The sequence below is a fragment of the Panonychus citri genome, unplaced genomic scaffold, assembly GCF_014898815.1.
Source record: "Panonychus citri isolate SS breed McGregor unplaced genomic scaffold, ASM1489881v1 Contig00003, whole genome shotgun sequence".
In the NCBI taxonomy this organism is placed as follows: Eukaryota; Metazoa; Arthropoda; class Arachnida; order Trombidiformes; family Tetranychidae; genus Panonychus; species Panonychus citri.
In genome coordinates, this window is record NW_026515408.1 from 61,943 (window position 1) to 89,146 (window position 27,204).

At 31.3% G+C, this 27,204-nt stretch overlaps 5 protein-coding genes across 6 annotated transcripts; 3 read left to right on the plus strand and 2 right to left on the minus strand.

Annotated features, from left to right (window-relative positions):
• Positions 1-1,517: 1,517 nt before the first annotated feature.
• Positions 1,518-3,941, plus strand: LOC128387946 (uncharacterized). The gene is made up of 2 exons (XM_053347262.1): positions 1,518-1,664; positions 1,746-3,941. Exon 2 carries the CDS (start codon positions 1,752-1,754, stop codon positions 3,897-3,899), a length of 2,148 nt encoding a protein of 715 aa, XP_053203237.1. The 5' UTR covers positions 1,518-1,664; positions 1,746-1,751; the 3' UTR covers positions 3,900-3,941.
• Positions 3,942-4,334: 393 nt separating this feature from the next.
• Positions 4,335-9,137, plus strand: LOC128387970 (uncharacterized). The gene is given in 5 exon segments (XM_053347298.1): positions 4,335-5,464; positions 5,535-5,922; positions 6,861-7,275; positions 7,278-7,910; positions 7,986-9,137. Coding segments are annotated over 5 exon segments (2,553 nt in total). The 5' UTR covers positions 4,335-4,430; the 3' UTR covers positions 8,069-9,137.
• Positions 9,138-9,439: 302 nt separating this feature from the next.
• On the minus strand, positions 9,440-13,723 carry LOC128387908 (N-alpha-acetyltransferase 25, NatB auxiliary subunit-like). Its single transcript, XM_053347198.1, has 9 exons — positions 13,564-13,723; positions 13,216-13,440; positions 12,941-13,134; positions 12,110-12,865; positions 11,474-12,034; positions 11,207-11,358; positions 10,677-11,067; positions 10,063-10,590; positions 9,440-9,990 (listed from the first exon to the last, which is right to left on the minus strand). Exons 1-9 carry the CDS (start codon positions 13,610-13,612, stop codon positions 9,868-9,870), a joined length of 2,979 nt encoding a protein of 992 aa, XP_053203173.1. The 5' UTR covers positions 13,613-13,723; the 3' UTR covers positions 9,440-9,867.
• A 547-nt stretch (positions 13,724-14,270) lies between these two features.
• LOC128387917 (cysteine protease ATG4D-like) lies at positions 14,271-16,765 on the minus strand. Its single transcript, XM_053347210.1, has 2 exons — positions 16,056-16,765; positions 14,271-15,761 (listed from the first exon to the last, which is right to left on the minus strand). Exons 1-2 carry the CDS (start codon positions 16,592-16,594, stop codon positions 14,660-14,662), a joined length of 1,641 nt encoding a protein of 546 aa, XP_053203185.1. The 5' UTR covers positions 16,595-16,765; the 3' UTR covers positions 14,271-14,659.
• Positions 16,766-18,473: 1,708 nt separating this feature from the next.
• LOC128388306 (G-protein coupled receptor GRL101-like) lies at positions 18,474-26,476 on the plus strand. 2 transcript variants are annotated; one of them, XM_053347697.1, is made up of 6 exons: positions 18,474-19,083; positions 20,404-20,700; positions 20,787-23,748; positions 23,817-23,999; positions 24,801-25,548; positions 25,646-26,476. In XM_053347697.1, exons 2-6 carry the CDS (start codon positions 20,538-20,540, stop codon positions 25,823-25,825), a joined length of 4,236 nt encoding a protein of 1,411 aa, XP_053203672.1. In that variant the 5' UTR covers positions 18,474-19,083; positions 20,404-20,537; the 3' UTR covers positions 25,826-26,476. The 2 variants fall into 2 exon arrangements, with proteins under 2 accessions (XP_053203672.1, XP_053203674.1); XM_053347699.1 differs by lacking the exons at positions 18,474-19,083; positions 25,646-26,476 and having other exon boundaries at positions 19,121-20,700; positions 24,801-24,874; positions 25,044-25,180.
• The last annotated feature ends 728 nt before the right edge of the window (positions 26,477-27,204 follow it).

A 27,204-nucleotide genomic window follows, 5' to 3' on the forward strand; every position in this document is an offset into this window, starting at 1 on the left:
AGTCGAATGGATTAACGAAAGTGACGAAATATTTGTAACAATTAACGAGAAAGGAGTTGATTCTTTTGGTGATGTTATCGATTACATGGAAGCGAGTAAAAAGAACTGGATTGAGTATAAAACGGTCAATGAAACAGACAAAGTTTGTAGACTTGCGACTTTGAGAAGATACAATATTTACATTAAACAAATGAAGAAATTATCATCAATGAAATCAGAACTCGGGTCAAAATGGATACTTTTAGGAATCAAAAATATCACATCGAAATTTTATCAAATCCGCAAATCGTCATCAAAAATTTCAAACAGCGCTTATTATTTAACTTATAAACTGTTACCTGCACCATCAGTTGATGTTCCTATTGGATTCATCAGAGATGATATCATCTATGAAGAATTGAACTCAAATCCTAATCAGCATCTTCTTATTGTTTTAGTTCATCTTATTAAATATCTTCATTATCTTAATGGTTCAACTTGGAGCACCTTCCAAGACAGAAAACCCAGAAAAGTTTGTGACGATTTCGTTGAGATGATCGATGTTATTAAAGCCGCAGTAGATTCTGATTTGGAGGATAAAGAATTACAATCAATATCTTCCGACTTGGCTGATCGTTTATGTCTGGCTAAGATCAAAATATCAAATGATCGAGATGCATTAGAATATCGACTTTTCCGTTACAAACCAAGAAAACCTCATAAATTTGTTGAATTACAAAAAATATTAAATCGTAATCATCACAATAAACGCTACCATGTAATGAATTATATCGAGAATAATTTAGACGAGATGATCAATGGATTCAATCGTAAAGTCACTAATCGTGGGCAAATGATGATCATGAAAAGTGGCATGGAAATGATGAAAAGATCATTAAGAACTTTACAACTTATGCGATCTGAAGCTTATTGGAACGAGGGACAGTATCTTGGTGATTATCTGGTTAATCAATCTGCGAATGAGTTTTGCTATGTTGTCGAAACTCTTGGCACTTTGTTGGACAATTTTCGACCCAATAGACGAACTCCTTTTAGCTTTAGTGCCGATGGAAAATTCACCAAACAAATTAACGAGATTGGACTTGGAATGAAAAAAGATTTCGAGATGGAGATTAACTCACAAATAGAGAAATTAAAAGCTTCGATCAAAGAAAACGAAGAGAATTTAGAATCGACAAAAGAGGAAAAGATACAATTACGATATTTAACATCGATAGTCAAACGAAGTAAATTGATTCCAATCAAAGAGATCGAATTGAGTGAAAAAGACGAAATTGAAATATTAAGAGAGATAATTGAAGAGTATGAATACACTTTGATTCTTTATGGACCAATTAAGTAATTTCTTACTTGTTTTTTTTAAATATTAAATTTCAAATCTAATCTAACTAAAAGTTCAAATCTACCGCGTTAACTTCCAATCTCAAAAAGTTATCATTTTGTTTGTTTACATTTTGAATATCAGCAGCTGATAATCAGCTTCATTCAAGTTGAATGATTCAATTCAATGGAAAGTTATCAATGATAACTTATCATTGATTAGTTAATTGCAAAGACTAGAAATACTCCTTACTTTTTGGTTTATTGTTTCAATTATTTTCATCATTTTCGTACTTGTGCTTTTCTAATCCAAATTGATCGCTTAAAGAGTAATTTGAGCCTGGGTGAGTTATTGATGAAATAACTTATTGGATTTTGATCTCTATCATTTTTTTTTTTCTTGATAATCGATTCAATTTGATTAGAAGCCAATGGATTGTTTATTGCAAATACCTGAATCACTTTCAAAAGTGAATGATTATCCAAATCTTCTTATACTACTTCAGACTGTAATCAAAAATATTGAATTTTATCGTGATAAACTGTTGGATAAAAGTAACGAATTAACAATATCTTTGGATCATTTGGCTTTTGATGGAGATTTAACTTCTATTACAAGGGAAATTGATGTTATCAAAGGAAAAGTTACAATTGTGGACAAAACTTTATCTTCATTATCTGTTTTGCGAAAGTATTCGGAAGAAGCATCAGATCTTCATGAATCTATGCTTCAACGTCCAAACTATCTAATGCTCAATTCAAAATTCTTTAGATTAAGTGTTTTAGGTTTTGAATTTTATACATTCATAGAGATGATTATATCTTTCATTAAGCGATCGGTGCAACCAAGTGCAATCTCAATGAACGCTTTGGATTCTGGTCACAAATCTCCTTATGATTTCTCATCGATAATTGACAAACTGTTGAAATCTTTGGAAAACAATTCAAATCCTGATTCTCAAAACCAAGTGGAATCATTACTTAAACTTGCTAAAAGTGAATTACAATTTATCAAACAATCAAAAGATATTAATGAAGGACAATTAACCCTGATCAAAATCTATTGTGATAAACTTAATCTTCTGAATGATGAAATGTCATCGGTTGCCGAAGAAATGGAGAATAAACCAAAGCAAAAAGCAAAGAAATTACGAGATATCGTAAATGGAACTCGATTAATAATCAAAGAAACGTTTGAATTGATTGTTGCTTTAAAAACAATCGATTGGATCAACGAGAGTGATGAAATATTCATCGTAATTAACGAGAAAGGAGTTGATTCTTTTGATGATGTTATCGGTTACATGGAGAAAATTAAAAAAGATTGGATTGAGAAAAAGACAGTTAATGAAACGAGTAAAGTCTGTAGACTTGCAGCATTAAGGAGATTCAATGTTTACATCAAACAAATGAAGAAATTGTCAATGATTAAATCTGAATTGGAATCAGATTGGATCATTTTAGGAATGAAAAATATCACAACGAATTTTCATCGTACTCAAAAATCTTCATCGAGAATTGTCAACAATGCTTATTATCTCACCGATAAGGTACTTCCGAAACCCTCTGTCGATGTTCCTAAAGGATTCATAAGAGACGATGAAATTTACAATGAATTGAATGTAAATTCTCATCAACATCTTCTAATTGTTTTGATACATCTCGTTAAATATCTTGATTATCTCAATTCATTAACTTGGAACAAATTTCAAGACAGAAAACCTCGAAAAGTATGTGATGACTTCGTTGATATGATTTATGTCTTTAAAGCATTGTTCGAGTCAGATTTGGATGATAATGAACTAAAATCGATTTCCTTTGACTTGGCTGATCGTTTATGTTTGGCCAAGGTCAAAATATCAAATGATCGAGATGCATTAGAATATCGACTTTTCCGTTACAAACCAAAAAAGCCATATAAATTTGTGGAATTACAGAAAATATTTAATCGTAATCATCCCGTCAAACGCTATCCTGTTATGAAGTATATCGAGAATAATTTAGACGAGATGATCAATGGATTCAATCGTAAAGTCACTAATCGTGGGCAAATGATGATCATGAAAAGTGGCATGGAAATGATGAAAAGATCATTAAAGACTTTACAACTTATGCGAACTGATTTTAATCTCGATCCTCAAGAAAAGTATCTTGGCAATTATCTAGTTAATCAATCCGCTAATGAGTTTTGTTATGTTGTCGAAACTCTTGGCACTTTGTTGGACAATTTTCGACCCAATAGACGAACTCCTTTTAGCTTTAGTGCCGATGGAAAATTCACCAAACAAATTAACGAGATTGGACTTGGAATGAAAAAAGATTTCGAGATGGAGATCAACTCACAAATAGAGAAATTAAAAGCTACGATCAAAGAAAACGAAGAGAATTTAGAATCGACAAAAGAGGAAAAGATACAATTACGATATTTAACATCGATAGTCAAACGAAGTAAATTGATTCCAATCAAAGAGATTGAATTAAGTGAAAAAGATGAAATTGAAATATTAAGAGAGATAATCGAAGAATATGAATACACTTTGATTCTTTATGGACCAATTGATTCATTTATATGTACATAGTTTTATATTAATAATTCTCAATAAAATGTTCATTACGGCATTTTTTAAATAACCAAATCTTTACTATTAATACAAATCTGTAGTATTCGATGAACCTGCTGATTGCATTAAACAATGTGAATTGAAACTCATGAGGAAAAAGTTCCATTCTTATTAACCAAAAAACAGAAACAATAACCCAGAAAATGGTCGAGAACAAGTAAACCAGAATTATTATAATAAATTAGTCTTAATCGATCATCGAATTGGGTATTGATCGATCATCACCCAATCAATCAACTTTAGAAAGAAAAGAGCGAAAGAGACTTTAAGAGAGTTGATTCATTCCTCATATCTCTGTTTTTTTCTTTGTCCGTAATGATCGATTCTTTCACAGAAGTGATCGATCTATTAACTCGGATCGATCAACAGCAATGTGAAGATCCTTAGAACTTGGGCATTTAAAGGAAATCTAGTGATCACCATTTTCTTCTGTTTTGGTTTTATTGCTCAATTCTTTTCTGTCAAGTTTTAATTAAAGTGTGGGTCAAGATGGAGGAAGAACAATGGACATTTCTTGATACTAATGTGACAATTGTGAATCGAAAAAAATCTTATCAAATTCCAAAACAAAAGTTATCATCGATTCCTTACTTCATGAAATTATTTTCCGATTCTAATTGTGACACAACCAAAATAGAACTTGATCTTGATGAAAGCTCATTTGATAATATTGTTGATTTTATTCTAAACGGCCATCTATCAATTTCCATGGAAAGTGCACTATCAATGATGGAACTTGTTAATTATCTTGGAATGGACGAAATTAAACAGAAATATTATGATTTCTATCGATCAAATTTTAATATCGGAATATTGGAAGACTATTTAGTCTTTTATGAGAAACATAATTTGCCCAGAATGTTTGATGAAGAAAAGCTCAATTCTTTCATTGGAAAATATTTTCTTCCAATTTCCAACACAAGAGCATTTCTAAAATTTTCCGTTTCTCTATTAGAACGCATATTGAAACTAAAGTTAGTTGTTTCTTATGAATATCAAATAGTTGAAGCTATTGATCGATGGATTAAATTCAATGAAGAAGATCGAAAACAATATCTATCGAAGCTCATTGAGCTCGTCAATTTTTGTCATCTTAAAGACAAAGAGATGGAAAATGTTACTGCAAAGCTCAAAAGTTCTGGTATCGATATTCAGTCCTCTCCGAGAATACATTCTTCCCATGCTTGCCATCCAGAATGCTGCCAACTCGATTGTAAAAGTACTCGACATTCTTATAAATCACTGATCGCAATCTATGAATTGGATGAAAATAAAATTGAAATTCGACGTTTATTCAAATCAAACTTATGGATAAAATATGGTCAGTTCACTCGAGATGAAACAATTTCTTCTTCTTTAATTGAGGCTGATCATATCATCGATATTATCTTCGATTCTGGAAGAAAAGGTATTCGAGTAGATTTGATTGGAAAGAAATTCAAATATCTTAAAATGTTTGGTGATGAAAATTCTTATTATGATCAAGCACACAAATATATCACTCATGATATTCCTACTCGTCCGTGAGTATTTACTGAGGCTTAACAATTTGATCTATTAATAAATACTCTCAACCTTTTTTTAAACCAACAGTTATTGCTCGATTATCAAAAATTCGAGAATGGAACTCAGGCATGAAGCTCCCTCAGTGAACTTGCAACGTGTGGAATCTATTTTCCTTGAAGATCACTTAGGAGGAATTTTCGATGGGGACACGATTCGCGACGAACAGCCTCGTGGACTTGATTATTATAGTCAATATATAAGTACGAGCAGGTTTATGCAATTTCAAAGTCGGCTAAATAAACCTGCCCGACCCTGTGTATATCCCCCAAACTATAATAGTATGGATACTCGTATTCCTTGCAGTAAACCGTATTATTATTTTCCGTATCTCGATTATCGGTACCTGTATTCTTGTAACCAAGGACCACCTGAAACTCGTTCATGTTTCACCCAAATTTTGAATCTGGAAATATCGGCTTAGATATTACTCTACTAGGACGGAAATCGAATCCAGAAAAAGTTTTGTACTTTTTGACCAAACAAGATTTCAGTTTACATTTACTGAGAGAGTCTAGTAATAGTAAAAAACTTGATTACTCGTTCCTGAAAAGTTTCATTGGAAGCGATTCTCTTGATCATATCGAGATGGTTTGTCACAATAATTCAGTTCTAATTTGTAACAAGCTAACGAAAACCATTTATTCTTATGTGAAAGACGCAGACTATTGGAAATTATTGTCTAAAATTGAATCTTCTGAAAAGATGATAACAATTGCATCCATCAATTTACCAATTGATTCAGAATAATTACTGATTGCCTCTTTAAGAAACACTGTCTTATCAAAATAATTTGTTTATTTACATCAACTGAATAATAAATTGAAACTATTAAAATATTGAGTTTTGATATCTTTGTTTGATTAATCCAACAGCTCAAGGCACAGTGTTGATAAAATCGATTGATGTGTTAATCAAATCAAATCTCAAGGGCAGAATGGCTCGAATTCATTTGAAGTGTATGACTGGTCTTCAGATATACAAATTGCCTTGCAGGCCAAAGTTTGGCTGCCGATAATACTCTTGATAATTATCAAGAGATTAGACTTAAAGAAAATAATCCAAAAACCAGTGAATGAGACACTTAGAATACAAGATGTATAAAAATCAATTATTCGTTATGGAAAAGTTTCTCTTACTTTTTTCTTTTCTTGCTTTGTCTTTACTGCTCGATTCTTTAACGGAAGTGAAGTGACCGATCACTTTACTCAAGCCAAACCCAAGAAATTGTGAAGAAATGATTGGACCTCAGTTTTTAAAGAAAACCTAGTGGTCACCATTTCCTTTTCAAATTTTCGTATAAAAGCAAAAATCTTTTCTGAAAATTGTTATTAATAGTTTAGTTTTTAGTGATAACCAAAGTGGTTCAAGATGGATGAAGAACAATGGACATTGCTAGATACGGAAGTGACAATTGTGAACCGAAAAAAATCTTATAAACTTTCTAAACAAAAGTTATCCTCGATTCCTTATTTTGTGAAACTATTTTCAGATCCTAATTTGGATTTGATCGAAATAGAACTTGATCTCGATGAAAACTCATTCGATAATATTATAGAGTTTATTCTCAACAACCGTCTATCAATTTCCATGGAAAGTGCTTTAGCGATGTTGGAAACCGCTGATTACCTTGGAATGGATGAACTTAAACAGAAATATTATGATTTCTATCAATCAAATTTCAGACTCAAACTAACTGAAGAATATTTGGACTTTTATGAGAAACATAATTCCTCAGAATTACTCACTTCAAGAAAGGGAAATTCGTTCATTGAAAATTTTTCCTCCAAATTTCTCACACAAGAGCATTTCTTAAATTTTCTGTTTCTCTATTAGAACGCATATTGAAGCTGAATTTAGTTGTTTCTTATGAGTATCAAGTAGTTGAAGCTATTGATCGATGGATTAAATTCAATGAAAAAGATCGAAATCAATATCTTCTTCAACTCATTAAGCTCGTCAATTTTTGTCATTTGAAAGAAAGTGAGATGGAAAATGTCGCTCTAAAGCTCAAAAATTGTGGATCCAACATTTATGCTTTGCAGTTGAATGCACTTTCTTTTCATGCCTGTCACCCAAAACTATGTGGATCAGATTGTAAAAGTACTCGACATTCTTATAAATCATTGATCGCAATCTATGAATTGGATGAAAATACAATTGAGATCCAACGTTTATCAAAGTTAAACCTTTGGGTTAAATACGATCAATTTGATCGAGATGAATCAATTTCTTCTTCTTTGATCGAGATTGATCACATTTTCGATATAATCTATGATTCAGGAAGAAAAGGTATTCGAGTTGATTGGAACACAAAAAATTCAAATATCTTAAAATGTTTGGTGATGACAATTCGTATTATGGTCAAGCTCACAAATATATCATTCATGATATTCCTGCTAATCCGTGAGTATTTACTGATTCTCAGCAATAATATAATCTTAATACTTTCTCTTTATCCAATCATTTTCACATCGATAGTACTGATAGGACAGACACTAGGAATGGACCTGCGAATTCAAGTGTACCAAGTTTGGATGCTATTCATCTGGACGATAGTTTAAAGGGGATTTGCGTTGGTAAAAAAGATCTTTCCTTTAAGCAACATAATGGATACGCTATCTTCCTTTATTATGATTCTGATTCTGCAATTTATTTTCTTCCGTCTCTTGATTACCGGAAAGTTTCTTCTTGTAAGTTACAAGAGCCGACTGAAACCCGCTCATTGTTGGTCATCGATAAAAGTGAGAAAGTTTTGTACCTTTTGGCGAAACGATTTTTCATCTTACATTTTCCGAGAAAAAATGTTTTTAAAGGTCTTGACTATTCGTTTCTGAAAAGTTTCATCGGAAGCGATTCTCTTGATCATATCGAGCTGATTAATCATAACAATTCAGTTTTAATTTGTAACAAGCAAACCAAAACCATTTATTCCTATCTTTCCGATGCTGATGATTGGCAAATTATTTCTAAAACTGAATCTTCCGAAAAGATGATCACAATTGCATCCATCAATTTACCGATTGGTTCAGTCTGAATCATTCAGAATAATTACTGATTGTCTCTTTAAGAAACACTGTTTTATCAAAGTAATTTTTTATTTTCATCAACTGAATAATAAATTGAAACTATTAAAATATTGAGTTTTGATATCTTTGTTTGATTATTCCAACAGCTCAAGGCACAGTGTTGATAAAATCGATTGATGTGTTAATCATCAATTACCGATTGATTTAGAATAATTACTGATTGTCCGAAATATTGATGGTCGATTGTTTGAAACATAATTTGCATAATATTTGATTGTCGTTTTTCAATTCCATTTCATTAATAAAATCATCGAATACATTAACAATTACAAATCATTAACTGTGTTCCTTGTGGTAACGAAGATAAATTTCTTTAATTTTCTTTAATTTTCTTTGAATATTATGACCAAACTGATTTACATTCACATGTTATTTCACCAGCAAAAGGTTTCGCTACAATCAATTTGTCTCCTTCTTTCTCTGTGACAATTAATCCTGAAGTTTCTTGATCGTTTGTCGATGTTTTTATTTTTATCGATTCATTTTCCGAATGAGTTGATGAACCAAATTTCAATTTTATTTTCATTTTGTCCAAATCTTTACCATCCACATCATCGGGTAATCGCACGAGCCAATATTGTTTGGATTTTGTTGAAGACATTTACTAGATTTAAATCTAAAAAGATAAAATGATTATCGTTAAATTAACTATTCACACTTATAGAGATCAATAGTTAAACCTAATCAAATGGTCTTAGGTTATGATTAGAAATTAAATGTAATCAACTTTCAAACGAAAACACTGAAAGAAAAACAGGTGATCAACATGTGAGAAAAAGTGAATGTAAACAAACCTTTGATTGTAGAATGTGAATTAAATGAGGAGAAGAAAAAGGAAAAGATCAATTGATTTTAGTCACAATTTAATCAAAATAACAGATTTAGAAAAATGAGCTATCAAATTTGATTACAATTAAAATTCGGGAGAGAACAATTAATGTTGAAGTTGAACATTAGATCAGTTGAAAAAAGAGAAAAGAAAAGATACTTTGTATCTGATAATTTTGTATTTGATCTTTCAATAGATACAGATACAGTTTGTTTTCCAAAATCAATTGAAAGTTAGAAATTGCTTCGTTTCAAAAATTACAATTGACTAATTGTGACTAATTTTTGTTTCTACAAGTATTCCTGAAAATCAGCCATTGGTGATTTATAAGCTTCTTTCATCAAGTTTGGTTTCCTTTAAGATTCACCAACGTGTGTGTGGATAAGTTGTTTTATCGACCGATTTTTTTTTATGGATCTTAAGTTAATTCGTATCTAAATTAAGGTCATAATTTAATAAGATTGAGATATTTTAATTTCATTGCAACGGTTGAGTTGAGTTGTTTGGATGTTTTCTGGTAACTTTGGTCTATTTTCGCAGTTATTTCCTCGTAAGTTGTTCTGTAAATCTGTTAAATGGAAAGATGATAAAAAATCAATTAGAAAAGCATCAAAAACATGAAAAGAAATTAATTAATTACCTCAGGTTGTTGGAAAAATTTTCCTTCACTTTTGAACATGTTCAAATCGACAGGCGAATTGATAATATGACCAATGTCCAGTTCATCCAAAGATGAGAGCAAAAATTTCATGCACACACTTAATTCATCCAAAGTTTTGTTATAACTTTCAACTAGTTGAGTTAATTTAGTTAAAACTTCTGGATTTCGCTTCTTTTTAGTCTTTTTTGATTCTTGAACATCTTTTGTTAGAGATAAATTGATGAATCCCAATAAAATAACAGCAAAACAAATCGTTTCAACGATGAACGAAAGATCGATGAAAACTTTACCCATATCGTGGAAAGTTCTTGCCACTTTCAAGGAAACGATACTTTCATTTATCATGGTTTGTAGATCGAGTAACCAAGAATCGTTCCAAGATACTCCTGTTTCGTAGCTTGACTCATAAACAGTTCGTAGTTGATTAAAGATTGCTAATAATATACCAACGTGATCTCGTTGAAGATAATAGTTGATCCTAGAAGGCTGTGGACCTTGTAAGGGAAACTAAATGGTGAAGAATAAAAAATAAAAGTTAATTATAAGTTTTAAAGTTTGTTAACATGATGTGATTTGGAAAAATAATAAATTACCGAGTTTAAATGGGTTGGTTCATTTTTCAATGAATGATAATAAAGTTCAAGTTTTTCTAAATTTTCCGTAAAATTAGTGAAACTATTGCCATCCAATTTAGCACCAATTGAATTAGTTGAAAGTGATTTGGTAGTATTATCTTTGTCTCCTTCTTTATACAAATTACAATGTCCAATGATGAACGTTTTGAGTAACAAATGTCGCAATTTAATCCATTTCTTTTGATCATCAAACCATTGGGACTCATTTTTTTGAGTCTCTTCCCAAGTTTCGTTATCCAAAACTCTGAAAATGGTGAAATCCCTATTGTCTATAAACTTATCAAAATCAGTCTCAATCTTATCCAGATCAACGTCGATTGTATTGATTGCATGAGCTGTAACATCAGGACTAATAAGAAAAGTAGATAAAAAAAATGTTCAAAATTAATTTCGAGTCACATGAAAGTAGAAATTGAATGAAAAAATTTCCTCAAAGTTGACAATTAATATTTTCAAATTTCCAAAGAATAGTAAAAATAAAATCTTACCTTTTGGTTACCAGGACAAGAGCCATAAGCAATTTGTCAAGCTCTATGGATGAATAATTGATGGAGATATTCAACTTCTCTTTCAGTTTCATTATCTCTTCAATCTTGGTGAAACTTCCTATTTTATAAAATGATACAAGATAATCATAGTTCTGTGTAAAGAAAAAGAGAAAACAAAGAAAAACATTATTCAAAATTCAATAATGGAAATTGAAATGAAATAGGAAAGAGGAAGTAGAAAGGATAAATAAACAAATTAACACTTACATCTTTGTAATTAGAACAATAAAACCTTGAAGCATGAGATATCTTGGAACAGGCAACAGAATAATGACTATTTAAAAGTAATGAGTCAGAAATTAGGTAACCAAGAGTATCAATTTGTAAATGTTTGATGTCCATTGATTCAAACCAATGATTAGCACAGCCACAAGCACCGATAGCATTGTAAAGTTTAATCAAAGCTACTTTACTGTTATAATTGGATGGACTTTTTTGTAGAGATCTTTCCAAAATAATTAATAGATTAAGTAGCTTTGAGTTATCTTGAACTACCGATTGGTTCATTAAAAGATATGAAATAACCAGTATAAAAGGATCAGCTGGCTGAAAATCACTTGGCAATAGATCAGCTCCAAAATGGATACAATCATCATGTAAATCAATTAACTTTGATATGATATTTTGTTTACCAATATCATCCAGTAAACCATAATTACCAGAATAATAGTTTAACTTAATTAAACACAATAAACGATACATTTCATCAAGAGTGTTTGGCTTTTTTTCAATCAATGGGCCATTCATCTTATCGATTGCCTCGATAATCTGTGGATAAGATAAACAGGATATTAAAATACTATATAGTAAATAGATTTAGAATAGAATTTAGAAAATACTTACAGAGCGAATTTCAGCCTTTGGTTTCTTGAATTTTGTAAAAAGATAAGAAAAGTCGAAAAACGAGGCATTTTTGTGACCAAAAAGAGAAAAATATTGTGTGTAAAGTGTAACTGGATCTTCCGAGATGATTGATAGAAGGCGAGTGTAAGATGGGTGAGAATCACTTTTTGCTTTGAGAGTTTCGTAAAGTTCAATTCTAGCGATAAACGGAGCTCGAAATTTGTGTGCTTTAACAGTACTAGGAGACGATTTTGAGCCTGTTTGCTTGATCATTTTAAAGCTAGAATCTGTTTTGCTGAATAAATACTTGGAAATAGTTTCAATCACTTTACAAATTATCGGACTTTCTTCATTTTTGGCCATTTGATCATTTGTAAATTTATGATGATTAACTGTTGATTGGTCAAGTTTGAAAGCCACATCAATTAATTGTTGATAATATTCAAGTTGATCAACATTATTCTCTATCATGGATCGGAAAGTTTCAAAGGCCTCCTGATATCGGCATGTTTGTATATAAAGATATGCTTTTCGTCTTCTCAAAAAGTCTAAATAATTAGGCAATAATCTTGCAAGAGGGCCATCAGTAACGACTAAAATGTCTTCGTATTTTTCCTGTTTCTCCAAAATCATCAAGTATAATTCAACTTCTTGTTCTGATTCGATTTTGTCCTCATCTATGAATTTTTGACACATTTTTTGGGCTAACGGAAATAACATTTTCTTTGCAAGGGCAGGATCCTCATGAGTTATAGCCTGGAACGATGAATAAAAATGTAATCATGATAATAAGAACGACAACTTCCAACAAGGATTTGTTTGAAACTTTACCTGCATATAGACACTCATTATGGCCAAAAAGTAGTAGAAATTTTTCGGTCTCAATTTATAGAGATTTAAAGCCACTTGTTGTTGTTTCTTGAAATCTCCGATACGAACATATGCCGCGAATAATAAGAGCATGATATCTTCGTTATTAGGCTCCTTTTTCCAAGCATTTTCGTATGTTTGAGCAATGAGATCAGCTATCAAAGAAAAGAGAGAAAAAAGTTACCCCAATTAGAATATGAATTAAACACAGTAGTTAATATAAACTGTTTTCTCACCGCGATTCAATTCTCTATAGCAAATAGCCATAGCTTGAAGGGTACAATCATCAGTTGGCACTTCTTCTTGAAATTCTTGCAAAAGCTCCATGGCCGCATCAGGTTGACCAAGGCGAATAAGTGCCAATCCTTTCAAAACTTTGGCACAGAGTAATTCTTTTTGCTTTTTCAATAGTTTTTCAGCTTCTTGAAGAGCCTTTTTAGCATTTCCATTGTCTAAACAATCTAATAGAATCAAAAGAAAAAGAGAAAGAAAGAGAGAGAGAGAGATAGAGATAGAGAAAAAAATGTGATCAGTGGAAAGAACATGATTCTACAAGTAATTAGTTAAATTACAAGTAAACTAACCATAAATTGGTCTTAATCTTCTTTCGGAAGCAAATGATTTAGATGCCATTTTGACCTAATTGGCGCAGAGAGATTATATTTAATCAAAATATTACGAATTGTGAACAAAATATAAGCACAAGTTACAATCTAAAGCATAACAACAACAACAGAAAGTGAACTTAAATTGAATCCAAAAAGGTGTTTAAAGAAGGCGGAGCTTTTCAATCGAACAAAACATTTTACCGCCAATTTTAAACTTGGAATTTTCACCAACTTATCGTTACGATTTAAACTCAACGATTTAAACAGAAATTCAATTTAACGAAATCGAAAACTTGCTCATTCAAATTGATCCTGTAATCTAATATCCAACAAACAATATTGTAGCAGAATCGTTTCAAATGTAACTATTAATTGCATCCCAGTTATCATGTAACTGACCATCGTCCAGTTAAGTTTCCAGAAAGTAAATTTATCTCATTTTTAAACAATTGTAATGAATTTTGAAGTTGGGAGAGGAAAACATATCAAGTTAATTTCACTAGGAACTTAATAGTTGACAATTTACACCCTAATTGTTACTCGGAAGTCAACGAGTAGTAACCTTACACTTGTGATAGCGTATTAATTGACATTCAAAAAGTATCAATTTATTTGATTGTGAATCATTGAAAACTGATGCAAATGATATTCATTTTAATTTGATTACTTGACCGAGGAAAAAGTTGAGCATAGAAGCAAAAATTTATTCAGTCAGCATAATCAGTAACTTTTTAGCATCAAATTTGTATTTACAATTTTGTGACAATCAAACGGATATTCAGTTGATTGATTTGCTTAAATTTGTACAGATCATATTTTTTTTTGCATAATCATATGTATATGTAATAAGAGTAATTAACTTAGAGCCATAATCAATTAAATTATATTTTTAGATTCCATTTTGTTTATCTCTCCTTGACCATGAGTAATTAATACGGGTGATGATTATTATAATTAAGATTATTTGAGATCGTCAAGTAAGGAAAGAGATAAATATAATATTATATTAATAAATATATATATTCGAATTCTTTTTCTTTGGTTTTTTTTGCGCTTCTCAATTCGATGTTAATCAGATCATGACAAATTCGTCGGCATCAAATTCTGATGTTACTTCGCCGAAGGCATCTAAATATCGATGTTTGATTCGAACTGTTTGTTCCATTGAACTATCGTAGTCAAATCTTTGATCAGATGCAGATCCTGGTGATATGTTGAACATTGGATAAGAAGTGTAATTATGATCTCTTGGAATGACAATTTCTTTTAAAGTGTTCATCAGATCGTTAAATTCTTGGTGAGTTCGACAATAGAATCCAACAGCACAACTTGGATCCATTCGTTCAAGTGATAATTTACGAGGGAAATCACAATGATATGAATTGAGTGGAAAATCATTTTTACTTGGATCGATTGCCTTCTGATCATTATGTGGATCAAGGTAGATTAACTTATCTTCGGTGCTACCGATGAAATATAATGAATGACGAGGTCGACCACCAATGATACCAAGACAACTTTTAAGACGAAAAAGTGATTTAACACACGAATCGTACATTGAATTAAATGTTTCAGTACCAAGTCGAACGGGAACAATGATAATGACACTTTTCCATTTTTCTCGTGTCGATTCAACAGCTGAAAGGCTTGTTGGACGTTGAGAACGTTGGGAAGAGGGAAGATACTGTGAATGATGAGGAAGATGATTATTGTGAGATGTTGAATATGATGAGTTTGGTGTGGTGGTTGAAGATGCCGATGAATTGTTTACAAAATCCATTTGCGGATGATTACCCAAGGTTGGACTGTTTGTTACACTGTTTACCGTATCAACTAAATTGATTGTTGACATTGCTTTACCATAGAAAATGGGTTTAGCTGAATGACGACGAGCTTTTAAATTATCTCTCTCAGAGTCACCATGTTCAACTGGAAAGTAACCATGTTCACGGGGATCAAGGGTACGACCATAATCTAATGAGAATCGAGTTGAACGATTGTTTACCAAAGATCGACCATAATCACGGGTAATACTGTCAGATTTTTTATAACTTAATGTAGGTGTAGTACATTGTTTGATTACATCTTCAATGTAAATTGTACAATCATTTGCTATGTAAATGCAGATATCACTGAGAATCGGGTTCGATGGAGCAGCGACAGCTAAAGCTTTCCTACAGAAATTTTAAGAGAGAGAGAAAGGGATTAGATGAGATTAGATTATGTCAACAATGTTCAGTAATTTGGATGATAAATTGCCTTTAAAGCACCGATTGTAACAGTTATCGACAAAAAAAAGAGAGACTTATCAGTTACAATTGTATGATAAGTTCAGCTTGTTGGAGCATATAAAATGCTTAGTATTGATAGTAAATATTATTATGATTATGGTGTTTGGAATTTGGATAACAAATGATTCAAATCTTTTGGTTTTTTCTGTTTAATCATTGAGGAAAAGATTAACTTACTTTAATAGATGAGCGATACTTGAAGGTCCAAACCAATCTCCGGGTTTTTTACCAACAGAAGCTCCTATTCTGATCAGTTGATGTACAGAGAATGGGCAATCGGCTGTTAATTCATCAGCAAACCATTTGATTATCATCCGATGGATCATCCCACTTTTATCTGATTGGGTTCGATTCCACCTCCATTCACGGCCCAAATAGTGGTTCAAAAAGGCTTGGGCCAACATCATCTGTCCACTTCTCAACATGCAGCCCCAACCTCTGTCCGAGGTGAACATTGAACCAGGTAATCTTTTAAAATCCCGACGATACGTTAACCAGATTCTACTTGAGAAATCTTGTCTAAAATTTTCCAGTATCTCATTTCTAGAAACATTAGAACCAGAAATACTTTGATACCTAATACCCAATAACCAAATTGGAATCTCAGGATTAAAATGAGTTCGTATTTTAATTGACCATCCTAAAAATGGAAGATTAAAAAATGATAATAATTGATAATTTCGTAAGTTGGCTGTTAAATCTTCACCAGAGGACATTATGTTTATTTTAAATTCACAACAATTAAAACCAGAGACACAGAGAGTTTCAACAATTGTTAATAAGGAAACAGAAAACAATTAAAAAAGATTAATGGTTAATTAAATCAACTAATCAAAAAATATAATACAAAATATTAACTGATTATCACCAAACATCAACAATAAATAAAAGAGACCAAAAAATCATAACAAAGCAAAAAGAAAGATTTAAATCGATTATTCGAAAATCGATTCAATCGAATTTCAACATTTCAATCATAATTAATACAATTTATTAATATTCTTTGTCAATGGAATCACAATTAACTAATGATTGATAGAAAATTTATTGAATTAATTAACATAATCTCAACAATTAATCTATTAATTGTTGGAATTTTTTTCGACATTAAAATTAAACCAAAAAGAAAAGTTTTTCGCAATCAAACCAAACGAATTGAACGAAACGAAAGTTAATAAATCAGTAGAATTGAAATTTAATTTAATTCTAAATCAGTTTAATCGAAATTAACTGTTTTCTTAATCACTGTTTCATTTTTCATTTGATTTTCTGTTTTTTTCCAACTTGAAACAATTAAATTAATCGAAACGGTAAATGAAAGGAATAACAAGACTAACAATTAACTAAATTGTGAACATTTTGTCGTAAAACTGAATCAATTCATATCTCACCCAAGTGATAATATTGATAATTACAATTGAATAAGATGAAATTTTCATCAATATTAATTGTCTTTTATTAACTAATCAACTAAACCAAATCAATTGAATAAAATGTCTTTTTAAACTTAAAAAACGTAAAACAGTAAAATCTTTTCATATGATTAGAGTTAATTGTTGGTTATTAAATCCCTAATAAAGCACTGACAATCAATTACTTCCTTAATTTTAATTAGTATTCAACAAAAATTGAGTAATAAAAATAAATCACCAAAATTAACAATTAAGAAAATTAACTCGTCACCAGTGCCATCTATTGGTTCCGTTACTTACCTGTCGATTAGTGTTAATTGTTGGTTGTTACTTTAATTGTTATTATTTACTTTTTTATGACACAATTGGTTAATTAATGAACATGATTACTTGATTATTTTTCTCCTCGTGTTTACTTTTTCTCAAGATTAATCTCTTCCCTTTTGGTTTTAAATGTCTTCTTTAATCATTGGTTAATTACCTCATTTCTTTGGTTTCCATTCATTAAATTCATTTTCTTAATTGTTTCCATTATGATGTCTTCTTATTAATCTAAAATATTTACCGTTATTCAACAGACATTAAAGAAAACATATACTCACTCTATTGAAACTAATGATATCCAAAGATTATTCTGACGATAATGATGACGATCAGTAAGACGATTATTTCAATGGTAATTTCTTATTCTGTTGATAAATTTAAAACTTTTTCATTATCAACATCAACAAATGATTATGATTAATCACTTGATTCACTGGAACAGTTAATGGAAATTTGTAGAAATCAAATCATATCGACCAAATGAATCTATTCATAAATAGAAAGCCCAAAAGTCCAACGATCGAAATCAAGTTCGAGACAAAGTAAATCCTAATCTATTCTGTTCTAAATGTTTTGGTTACTTTCGCCTCGAAGGCAAACAATTAGCACCATTTCATAAGCGATAATTGTTACTCGATACTCGAGAAAATTTCAATCCAATGGAGATTATTATCTCTCAATGAATGGCATTTATTACACTACGATTGCCGAAAACCTTGAATTACAAAAGAAATCCTTTTCTTCATCTTCTCTCTCTCTCTCTCTCTCTCTGATTGATTGTAATTGTGTCGTTTTTTAAAAGCTTAGATTGAGTAATCAAGAGACTGTCTCTCTTTCTCTCTCACCCTGATGATTATCAACTCATCATAATTAGAATCATCAATCTACCAAGAATCATAATCTTCCTACTACATTACAATTTCCCATCTCCCAGTGATGAGAATATCAATTAACAGTGAAAATAATATTTATCTTTCTCTCTTAGTTAACTAATTACAATCAAGCTTAATTCATTTAGAATTTTCCAGTTTTAATCCAATTTAAATTGTTCACATTGATTTACCATCATCACTGAATCTCTCAAACCTTTCAACCAATCAACAAAATTAAATTGTTAAATATTAACAAGTGATGGTTATGGGTTAACAATTTAACTTTACACTCTAAACTTTTAATGTTTAATTGTTCATGTTAATTGTTGCTATTATTATTATTGGCTGATATTGTTCACCTTTGATTGTCCTTCATATCAAATTAAAGGTTAAATTATGAGTGTTACAATCAACATGATAGGAAATAGTGAAAAGGACAACAATCAACAACGAGAAATTAAATTAACCATTCAAATTGTGATCAATCAAAATTTGAAAAAATCTTTTACCCTTCAAATGATTAACAAATTGGTTTACTATTTACTTTAATTGTAAATTAAGAAAACGATTAACTATCATGTTCCAATCTGATGAACGGTAAGTTAATTATTAATAATCTCTATTAGTTTAACAATTAACTAATAAAAGAAAAAGAAAAACTTTTTTCTTTCTCCAATTAGTTGATCATCTCAATTAATCGTCAAGTTGGTTAATTGAATCGATCAAATCAATTGTAAAGATTAAAAGATTAACATGTTAAGCTAATCCTTTTATTCAGTGATTAAGATTAATTGTTGTTAATCCACAGACAAACAATCAAATCTATACAATGAATTTAAAGTTCAGACCATCAAAAATGAACAATTTATTTTAACTACCAACAATTAATGTGATGATTTAGCAACAGGAAGATTGATTATAATTTTCAGATCTAATCATTCACCTCTTGAGGTTTTACAATTAAGATCATAATCTTTATTAACCTGTTGAGAATTTGATTCCAATTAATTAATTGTTTGTTATTCTTGGTTTGTTATTAATCATTTTGTTTTCCTCTCTCTCGATTGAGAGTTAATTGTGAAGAATGATAATTAATTAAATCAAACCACCAAAAAGAAACAAATCAAAAAGCTTAATCACAATTAACAGCAAATTAAAAACCTTAACAATTAACCATCTAATCACTTTCAATATGAAAAAACATCATCAGAATTACAAATCACAATCAAAGATTTAATTAGTTTCCTTTTTAATTGTGTGTGTTTCAAATGAATAGAAAAACTTTGTGTTTCTAATTGTGTTAAGTAAATTGTGATAATTAAGTAATCTAATTAAGACTCTATTTACTTGATGATCTTTACAATTTACTCACCAAGTAAATGAGTAAATCAAGAAGCTATTTTTTAGTCTTCCTCTCATCTTACAATTAAGATAATGATTTAGACTCAGCTGATAGTTAATTAAGAGTCATATTTTTGATTAAGATTATGATTACAAGTAATTCTACTATTTGTGTATTTTAATTGTTTACTTTAATCATCTTTGTTTTTTTTTTATCAACTTTCACATTATCAACACTCTTACTGTTTATTTGTTATTCTCATGTCGCAAATCAACAACAATTAACATCAAACAATCAAACCACATTTTCCCATTGACCATTAGTTAAATGTATCAACACCAAACTGACCCTTCAATGATTGTTGTTAATGTTTCTCTCTCATCATAATCCAAATCAGCAATTAATTACCAGCATAATTAAATAATCAATCCTTTTCCCATTTATTTCTCTCTCTCTCATGTTAATCAACTTAATTGTTTTGGTTTTCCATTGACGGTTCATCATTCATCAACTAATTGTTTGTATTTTTGTGACCTACAATCAACCTTAATAATCTTACCCTTACTGATTATCAGTGATTAATTACTGTGATTAAAAGTTTAATCAGATTTAATTTTTTCCCTCCTCCTCTTCTTAATTGTTTAATCTATTGATTTAATTTGTTAAATTGTTAAAATTAACAACGAAAAACGCAAAAACAAAACTAATCATGTTAATCAATTCACTTGAACCAACAATCAATGCAATTAAATGTCATAAACATCAACGACGAAAATTTATCAATCCAATTTGTTATTATGATGATAGTTTATTTTTTGGCTTTATTTTAATCACTGTTATTGTTTTAATTGTTCTAGTTAATCAAGTAAATGGTAAGTATTACAATTTGGTTTGTTTTAATGCTAATTCACTGATCAGCTGATTTTGTTTTTGTTTTTTTTTCGTTCAAAACAAAAAGGTAAACCAAATTGTACAGTTTGTGGAGGACACACTGATTCCTGTACGTTAATTGATCGATGTACAGGTAATTGTAATGATATAATTTCGATTAATTATCCATCTCATTATCCGAATAATTATCGATGCCGATGGGAGATTCGAGCTGATGAAGGTTATTATATTAATCTGACGATAAACGATTTTGACGTTCCGGGTTCAGAGACTCCTGATGCAGGGGATAAGAAGACGTGTCTCTTTGATCATGTTTCGTTCTTTGATTCCAAATTTAACCGGCTGATCGGTCGATTCTGTAATTCCCTGTTACCTGGACATTATGTTGTCTCACCTTGGAATCGATTAAGAATTGATTTCAATACGGACATTAAAGGTGCCGGGAGAGGTTTCAATTTTACTATTAACATTGCCAAGTTTACCCTTGACCCTGAATTGATTCCTCATTTGACCGCTCCAACAGCGGCCTGTCCACATTTATGGGAATTTTATAAAGGTCATTGTTATCGTGCCTACAAGGAGCAGGAATCGCCACTTCAATGGTACAAAGCGGAGGAGAAATGTTCCGATGCTGGTAAAGGTCGTGATGGTCATTTGGTGTCCATTCTTGATGGCAAGGAAATGAGGGTTGTCCATCACTTTCTGACCTCCATTTGGAACGCTACACCTCATCAATCCTTTTATATTGGACTGATCGATGTTTCCAAGGAGGGTGTTTATCGTTGGTCGGATAACAATCCAATGTCTTATACCGATTGGGCGAAAGGCTTTGGTTTCCAAGGTGTTAGTGATCTGATTACCGCTCCTCAGCCCGATGGTGGAGCTTATGAAGATTGTACCATAATTAAATTTTCCTCGATCCATTCGACTGATGGTTGGCACGATGTTCCCTGTTCATTGGGGAAAAATTCATTCCTCAATTTATCGTCTAAACATTTCGAAGATGTTGTCGATAGTTATATATGTAAAATGGACGCATCAGTGGCCTCATTTAATATTCCACCGACACGAGAAGCCTTGTATGATGATGTTATCGTTCCCGAGGAAAAGGTGATTCGTTCACTGGCCGTAAAGGAAAAGTATTTCGTCTGTGCCAATCTTGAGGTTATTTCGATACTTCAACTTTGCGATGGATCAGCAACTTGTCGTGATGGTACCGATGAGTTGGACGAATGTCCTTCCGTCGGCGGATCAAATCAACGATGTTTACCTTTCCAGTTTCGTTGTAATAACCGAAGGTGTATTTCAATTGCGTTAACATGTGATTTTGTTGACGATTGTGGTGATGGTTCAGATGAGAAAAATTGTTACATACGAACCTGTAAATCTAAGTCTGAATTTAAATGTGCTTCTGGTCAGTGTATCCCAATAGCCCAAAGATGTGACCTACTTGCCGATTGTAAAGATGGATCAGATGAGAATCCATCGATTTGCACTTCAAGTGGATATTGTCCCTCAAGTACTTTCCAATGTTACTATGGTACTTGTATTCCTCTTTACGCTGTTTGTGATCATCATCGTGATTGTCCAGGTAAATTTCACGAAGATGAACAAGAGTCATCATGTTACATGATGTCCAATCGTTCAGCACTTTCAATTCCAGCATTATCATCATCATCATCATCAACCGCTCTTCAACCTCTTTCATCAACATCCTTTTATCACTCTTATCAACGATTCTCTGGTGATTTAAATTGTGCCTCAGGTCAACGAATTGACCCTAAATTCAAGTGTATCTACGAATTTGATCAGTTCGGTTATCAGGTTGGATGTCGAGATGTTACTCATCTTCGAGACTGTGAAAAGTTTAATTGTTCAAAGGATTATGTTAAATGTCCAAACTCTTATTGTATTCCACCGAGATATATTTGTGACGGAAAACGGGACTGTATCGGTGGGGAAGATGAAACTCGGTGCGGTACATTTGTTTGTCCAGGCCAATACAAGTGTATCAATCATCCTTCGTGTATACTTTTACATCAACTTTGTGATGGTATCCGACATTGTCCAGGAGGCGATGACGAATGGTTTTGCAATTTAACTTGTCCATCTTTGTGTTCGTGCATTGGCCTTTACACTAATTGTACAATGTCCAATTTCACCACTTTACCGCGTAATCTAAGCTCCGAGGTTCGGAAATTAGACTTGACCGGTAACTTTCTTGGCCCGGGAATGGACTCATTTCAAATAGATTTCAGTCCGTATGTTCATCTTATCGAACTGATTCTTCAATCCAACGAGATTCAAATTTTACGCCGTCGACAGTTTGTTGATCTTAAAGATCTTCTCCTTCTCGATTTAAGGTACAACCAAATCAAGATAATCGAATCTGCTTCTTTTGCTGGATTAGTTCGACTTAATTCACTTCTTCTGGACGGTAATACTAATCTATCCGAAATCGAACCGAGAGCATTTATTGGCTTATCTGAACTGAAAATACTCAACATAACTGGTTCGTTGGTACGAACTCTTCGTGCCAATGTTTTCATGGGCCTTACAAATTTGCAGAATCTTGAACTTCGTTCAAATCGGTTAGAAGTCGTTGAATCTGGTTGTTTCACCGGACTAACATCGGTAACAATTCTTGACCTTCAAGGAAACGATATCAGATCATTTAAGAAGGATGTTTTCAATGGACTTGAATCACTTCGTTACCTTTACACAAATTCATTTAAATTTTGTTGCCTTGTAGCGGACAAACCATTTAATATCCCATTCGAACGATGTTTACCTTTACCTGACGAAATTTCCGATTGTGAAGATCTAATGTCATCGCCGATTCAACGATATTTCCTTTGGATTTTAGGGTCAGTCGCTCTTATATGTAATCTTTCAGTTGTAATTTGGCGAATTCGATCTCGAGCTTATTCGAACAAAGTTTCGTCTACTTTGATTCTCTCCCTTGGTTGTGCCGATGTCCTAATGGGCATTTACATGCTGATCATTGCTTCAGTTGATGTATATTACAGGTATAAATCAAAAGGAATAATTGATCAAAAATAATCTAAATTTCCCAACTAATTAACTAATTTTCCAGAGGTCGTTACATTGAAGTGTCGGACGTTTGGAGGACCAGTTACCTGTGTAAATTTTGTGGCTTCTTGTCAACAGTTTCAAGTGAAGCCTCGGTGTTCACTTTGGTCTTCATTGCCATCGACAGATTGATTTGTATCTGTTTCCCGTTCTCAAAGTACCGACTCACCTTGCGATTCACTTATAAGTGAGTAAATTGCTTATTAATTGAAGAAAGAAAAAAATAACTAATCATTAACCACTGGGATTATTATTAAATCATTCATTTTGAGTGTACAACAATCAACCAAATGATAGAAGGGATTATACAATCAAGTACTTTAATTGTGAATTGATTCACTTCTAATTAATCAATTTGATTAACCCTTTCATTACATTATTGATGAAACAAAAAACAAATGATTTTATTACTTAAATGTCACATTGATTATTGAGACTTTGATTAATCATTTGAACTGAATTGACTCAATTTTCATTAATCTTAACTCATTTTTTAAATTGTAGTAATTATTACATAATGAGATTATATTTCCTGCTTTTTATATATCAGCTCATTCAACATTCCAACTACACAATTAACTTAAATGATTTAGCAGTAATCCACTTTTGAAATGAAATCAATGAAACATTCATACAATTAATGATGTTTCAACAATCAGCTTCATCTTAAACCTCAATAGATTAACTCAATTTAGGTCTAGAGCAATTAAACTCAATGATAACATTATCCAGTTAATCAACTACATAATACTCAATCTCAGTAAAATCTTATCTTTATTAATCCAAATTTATAATAATCAGTAAATCAGAATTGTAAATCATCATTTATACACAATTACCAGACCGATGAGACAAAAAAAGACACAAAGATAATCATGATTAATTGATTACTATTAAGAAGCAATCAGTAAATTAATTGATTCATTTCCAAGATGATCAGAAAAATCGATACTAATTAATATTAATTGTCTAATCTTTATCCTAATAGATTAATTATTGGTAGCTGGATTTTAGCATTGGCCATTAGCATTTTACCTTTACTGGTCAATCGTTATTTTCAAGGTCAGTTCTATGCTCGATCAGGCGTTTGTCTGGCTCTTCATATAACTAATCAAAAAGCCGCTGGCTGGGAGTATTCATTTGCTGTATTTGTGATTCTTAATTTACTTGCCTTCATTTTAATCGTTTCCTGTTATGTATATATGTACAAAATTATCCTCGAATCATCAAGACGATTAAGTCAAGTTAAATCTCGACAAGTTCGTGAACGTCAGGTTGGCCGACAAATGGCTCTAATCGTTGGATCTAACTTCCTCTGCTGGTTTCCAATCATTGTAATGGGCTTATTGGCAATTAACGGGCACCGTTTACCCGCTACCGTTTACTCATGGACAGCGGTTTTCATACTTCCCCTTAATTCAGCTACAAACCCATTGGTTTATACACTTGCCTACTTCCGGCCGACCCTTTTCAACAATCAGAGACGTGACTCATTAACAAATCGTTTATTGACCTCAAAAAATGCCAATTCAGTTAATCAGCCTAAAATTATGCGACCTCTTAAATCCCCGTATGGCTACATGAGTTTGACCAATTTCCTTAGAGAAATGACCAATACTGAGGCTCGATTCCTCTTGGAAATTAGTTGCTCTTTAGCTGAACAGATTAAAGAGATTCACGAAAAAGGTTATGCTCTTGGTGGAATTGATTTGGATATTATTTTCGTCTCATCAACGGTAATTAATCTCAATCTCTCTTTGATCTTCATTAACAGAACAAAAATCTTTCGAAAAAAAGTTCTAATCTCATCTCTCTCTCTTTTTCCACTTACAGGTTGATTCTCAATACCTTCGAGTATATCTTCCCGAATACAATGCATTCAAGGTAACATCGACTTCGGAGACTGACGATTACGCTCTTGATATCGAAGAGTTTGGACTATTGGTTAAACGAATGCTACGAATTTATCATTTTCGCAGAAATTTGTCATTCACTGCAAACCATAGCTCTTAACTATAATTCTTTGTTTATATCTAAAATAATCTAAATTATAATGACAGTAAAATGTCACTAATCTAATTCATGTTCATTGTAGATAAACATCAATTCGATAATCAAACATTGACCATCTTCATCTCACTTCCTCATGACCATCACAATCTATTAATTATTTATTGTTAATCAAAATCTCCTCAACTTTTTTTTTGCTTCTTCGAGTTGATCGAAAAACAAACAATACAAATTTCCCCAATTTCCAATGATTAATTGTCTTTCTATCAAACAATTAGTGATCCAATCAATTAACCATTTATCTTAAATGAGATTAGCCTAATAGATGAATGTTTCCCCATCACTGTTAAGTTTAATTGTCAACAATTAACAACACCAAATCCACAACAATCAAAAAACAAGATTCATAATTATATAAATATAATTTTTGCTAATCCTTTTTTTTGTGTAAATTTAATTTTGTAATATTTTTCTAATCAACTAACTAATACAATTAAATGTAAATTGTTGTCCAGTCAAATTGTACAACGATTCATAAAGCACAATGAAAAACATTTAACAATCATTTTTGATTGATTGTTAATTAGCTGATAGCAATTAATCTGAAATCAATCAGAGAAATTAGAAAATAAAATTTTACAATGAGAAAATTAATCAACAATTAACTGTAAGATTATTGACCTTTAATTGCTGTTTCTGTTTACATTAATCATAATCTGTTGATCACAATTAGTAAACAGAGATATTAACAATCAAAAAACAAAACAATCAAGGTTTACAAAGTTACTTTCCCACAACAATTTAACCAATTGTTTTTAATTACAAGGTAATCAATTAACTTGATTGCAAGTTTCCAATATCCGTTTCAATTTAATTAGTTGACCAACATTAAATTATTTATTGTCTAATCTTGAATCTAATCAATTAACCCAAAAAAAAACCAGTTGATTGATCCAATCATGATTAACAATTTACTAAACTTACATGCAACTTTTAATCATGATGATTAACAACAACACTAATCACCTTAATTGCTGATATTATCAATGTTAACATAAAATTGGATTAATATTTGAAGCCAATTTGAATTGAATGAAAAATCAATTACATCACAATAATGAAATTCAATTAACTAAATTAGATTTTCAAACAATTAACCAATTTCTGTGTTTCAATTATAATACATATCTCAAAGTTCATGGGTTCCTATTTTTAACTATCATGATTAACTAATTGTGATTAACTTTTTGTTTTCTTTCACAGATCATTTGAATATTTGGCTTCTTCTTCAAACAATTAACCTTTACTGATGAGGAAAAAAAGTTAATTGCTAAACAAAACAACAAAAATAATCTTAATTGTTAGAAACAAGAAAATTTCTC